Source organism: Sinocyclocheilus rhinocerous, unplaced genomic scaffold (genome assembly GCF_001515625.1).
Source record: "Sinocyclocheilus rhinocerous isolate Xijiao unplaced genomic scaffold, SAMN03320098_v1.1 scaffold1635, whole genome shotgun sequence".
Taxonomy (NCBI): Eukaryota; Metazoa; Chordata; class Actinopteri; order Cypriniformes; family Cyprinidae; genus Sinocyclocheilus; species Sinocyclocheilus rhinocerous.
The window spans coordinates 69,216-75,530 of NW_015627629.1; the positions used below are offsets into that span (position 1 = coordinate 69,216).

Consider the following 6,315-nt stretch of genomic DNA (forward strand, 5'->3'; position numbering starts at 1 on the left):
ATCCACAGCGCGAAGTTGATTTATTTTCTCAGCGACCAGCACGGATCAGCTCTAGGCATGATGAAGCGGATATCGTCCTCTTTTGGAAGGCCAAACAAAGTAGTTTCGCTTTCACAACGAAGCACACAGCGTCTTCAGGACATGGCTGCAGCGTCAACAATACTACAGCGTGAATAAAAGTTACGCCTTCTTTCTTTGCATGAACATTTGTGCGGCGTTATTCAAATCTTCCCACATAGTGAGGTAGAAATGTGTGGGCGTGTTAGAACGAGCCGTTTTAGGAGGGTGTGGTTAACTCTTAACTTTTATAAAGAATATCTCTTTGGTTTTGAGACTTTAGTGTTTGCAACTTTACAGATCTTCTTTATGCACCAAGAGCTTGTAACACTCCAAAGAGAAAGGAAAAATTGAAATCGCATCATATGACCCCTTTAAGAAAATCACCCTCAGTTATATCCAGTAATAAAATGTCAGATTCCATTAGTGCAGGAATCAGATAAAACATCTTTAATAACATTTTTGTTTAATTACATGTTCTGCTGAGGGAGGGGGTCAATAGCACAATTGTACTGAACTTACCCATTTGTCCAGCGGCACTTGAGCAAGTGAGCCCGTGCCTTGATAGAGGTCCAGACTAAGCTGGTCCAAACTGAGCTTCTCCTGGAGGAAATTACCAAGATATCGATGCAGCAGGTACCTGCAGGCACGCTTCTTAATAGACTCAGAAAATGGCCATGGCATCTTGACTGGCTCTTGGGTTCAGTGTGTACTGAAACAAATTAGGACATTCAAGGCATTAAATGCCACATATTCCCATCAGTGTTATTTTAGTGTCATTGATACACAATTATAGTTTTTGTAAATATTCTGAATTAGATTATATTTTCATATTTTCTTAATTTAATTTTAATCATTTTATTAGTGTGGTTTTTTTACTTTGTCTATAAAGTATTTCTTAACTTTTATTTAGTTTAAGTTATTTTTGTACTTAAACTTAAGCTAAAGAATATGAGAAAATAAATTAAGTTAAGGTTTTTTAATATACTTTTATTATTTTTCAATTAACAAAAAAAAAGTCAAGTTATTTATGGTTTTACTTTTAGATTTAGTTTAAGTTAATGATAATAATTCTGATTCCCCTTTAACGTTAGTTTGCATTAAGCTGGAACAGAATACATTAAAGATTGACAGTACATAAAATACATACACACGTGTCAGAAATCCTCGTGGAACTGATAAAAAAGTGAACTTGATCCTGACATTATTTTGCTGAAAACACCCACAAAATTATTCAGTGAAGAGTTGTCGATGACAATAATTCAGGATAAATACACATTCTGTCTCTAGCTGACTAATGCAGACCTCCAACTGATGTGGCTGCCAGAACAAATTACATCTGCAGAACTAGTAATTCAATACCATGATGCAAAGGACTTCTAGAGCCTGAGATTACTTTGGCAAAGCCATCAATTCACAGCAAACGACTGGCATTGACTCAGCTATTCAATGTGTGTACTCTAGTACAGCATCAGAAAGCCTGGCTGTGGTGAGATCATTTTAAATGACATGCAGTTGTGTTTATTTGTCTAGCATGACTGACGTTGCTGTCTGGCCCAAATCAACAGAAACTAACGTTATATAGTGACCACCAGTGTTTGCGCAATTCTTAGTGAGTTTGTTTGTCAGCTAACAATGACAAATCAAGGAGTCACACTGCACAACAGCAAAAAAAAAAGGGGGGGGGGGGTTACATTTGTCCGTCTCTGCTGTGGTCATTCAAAATCAGAATGAAAATAACTTACCTGTATTACAAAACAGCTGACTAACCGTTGTTCCTTGGCATAAGGTGAACTAAGTTAGCATGCTGGCTAAACACAATCCTTCATACCTTCATTCAAGTTTATCGGTTTAATTGAAGCATCGCTCAGTAATAACAGCTATATTAAACTGAGTATGGTAGTCCTCGTGCGGATTATGAGTGGCTGTCGGGTCGTGTGAAAGCAGCATCTCTGTTTGTCTGCTTATAAGGCTAAATGATGTTTACAAACACGCTTGTGACTGCGCGCGGTGTGTTCGTGAGCATCCGCTCTGCGCAGCTGCTACACAGCCCATCCGCGCAGCTACAGGAGAGTGGCAGAGTTTTTTAAATATAAGAACAGTAAAATCGCTTTATTTATGGTAAGTAGGCTTAAATTACATGGTGTTAGCTGATGATCTTAAGTCAAGGTTTATAAATCTTACATTTATTTAAATCTGTGATCGAATCCGTTACCCGGTATTTACATACAAGAAACTGATAACACAGCACAATACAATGTTATTCTAAAAGGGACTGAACTGCCAAAATTCTGCTATTTATTCTGCACTGCTCACAATTTTTGCCTTTTTTTTTTTCGTTGGCAAGTTTTTTAAAGAACGGGAATGAATGTTTATGGCATCAAATCCCGTTATTCACAAGTTCCATTCGCTTGCGTGTTGAATCCAGTACATTTCCATTGGTGATTTTCAGTAGTAACACTTGTGGAAATGCAAGTGTTGTCACTATATTGGAAAATACTTAATGATATGATAAAGAAATATAGTCAGATGTAAGAAAATAACACGACGTTATAACATGTAATAAAGTTAATGAAATGTATTGAGTTCTTTGGACTGTAACTATGCACTGATGTTATTTGTGGAGAATAAAGAATTCTCTAGAAGCCCCTCCGCCCCCAAAGCTCGCACAATTTATTACTTAAGAACTTTAGCTGTTTGCTTTGTATTATCATATACAACTAACAGCTAAATAACACATTAGGTATTATTATGTTTTGAAAAATATGTTTCCTAAAAAAAATAGATATGATAAAGAAATATAGTCAAATGTAAGAAAATAACACGACGTTATAACATGTAATAAAGTTAATGAAATGTATTGAGTTCTTTGGACTGTAACTACGCACTGATGTTATTTGTGGAGAATAAAGAATTCTCTAGAAGCCCCTCCGACCCCAAAGCTCGCACAATTTATTACTTAAGTACTTTAGCTGTTTGCTTTGTATTATCATATACAACTAACAGCTAAATAACACATTAGGTATTATTATGTTTTGAAAAATATGTTTCCTAAAAAAAATAGATAATATAATGTTTATCTTAACGGTTACGCAGAAGCTGCGCAAAGGCTGCGCATAATTGACGCGCGTGAGTCCTAGCCGGCATGAGCCGGAAATGTTCTGACGAACTACCCCCGGAGGAGGTTAGTAACTTCTAAAATGATAATAATAAATAAATATTAACCGCTCCAAACTTTAGCATATAACAAATAACTTTGTTAGTTATGTGGTCATACTGTTATTCTGTTAATGTAATTCTGGATTGCGTTATATGGAACTTTTACGCTACAAGAGCCTCGATTGGCAGCATTAGCTAATATTTTACAGACTGCCTTTATGCAAAGTACATCATACATTACACATTAAAATGTGTGTAAACGTGTGTTTTTCTCCCTAAAATGTTATACTTACTAAAAAATAATAATAAAAAAGTAAAGGTACTTCGGAGTTGTCAAGTTGAGGAATTTGTCAGAGGCGTTAGCATGACTTTACTGTGCCCGCGGCGTCAGATGTTTTTGAACATGCAGTTGATCTCTGCGGTGAGTTAGTCTGATCATCTTTAATCTGAGGGCTCGCTGTTGTTTTCAGGGGATGGAGGTGGACTGTACGCCAGAGGACCTGTCGAGGTGTTCGTATGAGGAGCGCTGTGTGGAGCTGGGAGAGGTGAAGGACATGAGGCTGGAGGCTGAGGCGGTGGTCAGTGATGTGCTCTTCGCGGTCACAGACATGCACGTCTCTCACAGTCTCACCAGCGGACTGGATGTGGCCTACATAAACGTGGAGACCAGAGAGGGAAAGCGATACTGCTTAGAGCTCACTGAGGCAGGGTTAAGGGTGAGTGATGTAAAACATGTAAAGAAGGTTTTCATTGTAATACTGACAATTTGATGTTTTCCTGAGAGTGAGGATGGGGTCCACTTTGGATCTACACATCTGCTTCAACCGTCTGGTGGTCCTCGGTCTTTTTAGAGTGAAAAGTTTTACCTTTTGAATTTTTCAAATTGATTACTTCATAAGAATAGTAAGGAACTTCGTGACTTTTGTGTGCGCGTTTTTGTGATTTATGAGGACACAAATTTGTATAATGACATGGGTATGACATAGGTATTACAACAAGAAGGTAATTTATGAGGACATTTTGAGTGTCCCTATATTTCAAAAGGCTTATAAATCATTCCGAATTAGTTTTTTGAAAATCTAAAAATGCAGAAAGTTTCCTGTAAAAGGGTAGGTTTAGGTGTAGGGTTGGTGTAGGGCGATAGAAAATACGGTTTGTACGGTATAAAAACCATTACGCCTATGGAATGTCCCCACAATTCACAAAAACAAACCTGTGTGTGTGTGTGTGTGTGTGTGTGGAAATTATTAGAAAATTCTAAATGGTCTTTAAAAAAAAATTGTTACAGTTCATGGTCATAATTGACCACCATAGGTAATGAATGGAAAATATGGAGTATTTCTTACAATCTACAAACCAGCCATGATGAAGTAGTCATTGATAATGTCTAAATATATATTCAAAATTAGTGGTTAATATTGTCTACACCTCTAACTCTCTGTGATCATTGTTAATTTTAGACCAGAAATTTTTATGTTTTTATATATATATATATATATATATATATACCGTATCTCACTATAGTAGTATGCAAATGGACCGAGGGGGGCCCCGCTCCCTACATCGCACCAGGCCCTGCGTCAGCTAAGGACGACCCTGTGTATATATATATATATGGGCGATATAGCTAAAAAAAATTATCACAATATAATGTTTCATATGATTCGATATCGTTAATTATTAAATTTTTTTATAACCTTTTTTTAAACAGAGCAGCAGAAAAAATATTTAAATTTAATCACTGTATTTTTAAATTACCCAATTTATTGAGTCAGACAACAACTAAATCACAATCAAATTGAAATAAATATCTCCTTTCTTATATTTTATGCAGATTAAATTAGTGTTAAGGAAACATTTGGCCTGTCTCCTGAGGCCACAGGAGGGCACAATGAGCAAAATAAAGTACCTCATTAAACTCTTTATTCAATGTAATGAAACAACGATTGTCTATTAAAAAAACTGCATAACGTCTAAACTAATATTTATGTCAAATATGATTTCGTAAATTCCATAAACCATTATGAACAAAATAGCATCATGTATTTATGCAGTGGTTCCCAATCTGTGGGGCGCAGCATGGCTGAGGTATAGTGTACTGTGCGTCTCGAATATGCATTCTGTGTGAATGGCTTGGTTTCAGTTTTAACCTAACCAATATCTTCTCCGCATTGAGCTTCTATATTTCTCTAATATTTTGAATGGAAAACGCAGCAGCAGCAGCACATCTTGTGCGTTCAACAAAAACAATAAAATGCAACAACGACACTTACATCCTCACCGCATCTCGTGTGCTGCTGATAAGGCTCCCTGACACACCTAAAATTCAAATTCACCGTTTTTGCATTAGAATGCAAATTTTTATTTTAAATTCGACTAATATTCATTTTTTTATTCACAGTTTCCCCGTCGCAGACAGGAACAGCACTCATTTCAGCATGTGTTTGTGTGTTCTGTTGACTGTCTGCTTGTCACTCATAATGTGCCTTTAAACCAAAAAAATATGAAACTATCATTTTTTCAATTGTTATCATCAATGATGGTGTACCGTTGATAAATATCGATCACTTTTTTTTTTTTTTTTCATTTTTTCACTTTATACCGTTTTATCGCCCAGGCCTAATGTATACACTGCCGTTCAAAAGTTTGGGATCAGTAAGATTTGTAATTTGTAAAGTCTCTTCTGCTCCTCAAGGCTGTATTTATTTGATCAGAAATACAGAAAAAAAACAGTAATATTGTGAAATATTGTTGCAAGTTAAAGTAATGGTTTTCTATTTTAATATACTTTAAAATATAATTTATTCCTCTGATGCAAAGCTGAATTTTCATCAGCATAATTACTCCAGCCTTCAGTGTCACATGATCCTTCAGAAATCATCCTTAAATTCCAATTTATCAATCATATTGGAACCCGTTTTGCTGCTTAGTGTTTTTTATTTTTATTTTTTTATTTTTTTAACCAGTGATATTTTTTTCAGGATTCTTTGATGAATAAAAAGTTTAAAAGAACAGCATTTATTCAAAATAGAAATCTTTTGTAGCAATATACACTACCGTTCAAAAGTTTGGGGTCAGTACTTTTTTTTTTTTTTTTAA

The 6,315-nt window shown here is 35.6% G+C and overlaps 2 protein-coding genes across 2 annotated transcripts in view; one reads left to right on the plus strand and one right to left on the minus strand.

The window, feature by feature from the left end:
* LOC107732571 (autophagy-related protein 2 homolog B-like) overlaps positions 1 to 2,168 on the minus strand; it is a 23,744-nt gene extending 21,576 nt beyond the window's left edge. Inside the window, exons 1-2 of the mRNA XM_016543933.1 lie at positions 1,803 to 2,168; positions 580 to 769 (exon numbers count right to left, since the gene is read on the minus strand). Of these exons, the coding sequence (XP_016399419.1) occupies positions 580 to 741 (162 nt within the window). The 5' untranslated portion in view covers positions 742 to 769; positions 1,803 to 2,168. The remainder of the gene's footprint in view (positions 1 to 579; positions 770 to 1,802) is intronic.
* Positions 2,169 to 3,152: 984 nt separating this feature from the next.
* Positions 3,153 to 6,315, plus strand: part of LOC107731910 (GSK3-beta interaction protein-like) — a 5,619-nt gene continuing 2,456 nt past the window's right edge. The window contains exons 1-2 of the mRNA XM_016543116.1: positions 3,153 to 3,241; positions 3,687 to 3,932. Of these exons, the coding sequence (XP_016398602.1) occupies positions 3,203 to 3,241; positions 3,687 to 3,932 (285 nt within the window). The 5' untranslated portion in view covers positions 3,153 to 3,202. The remainder of the gene's footprint in view (positions 3,242 to 3,686; positions 3,933 to 6,315) is intronic.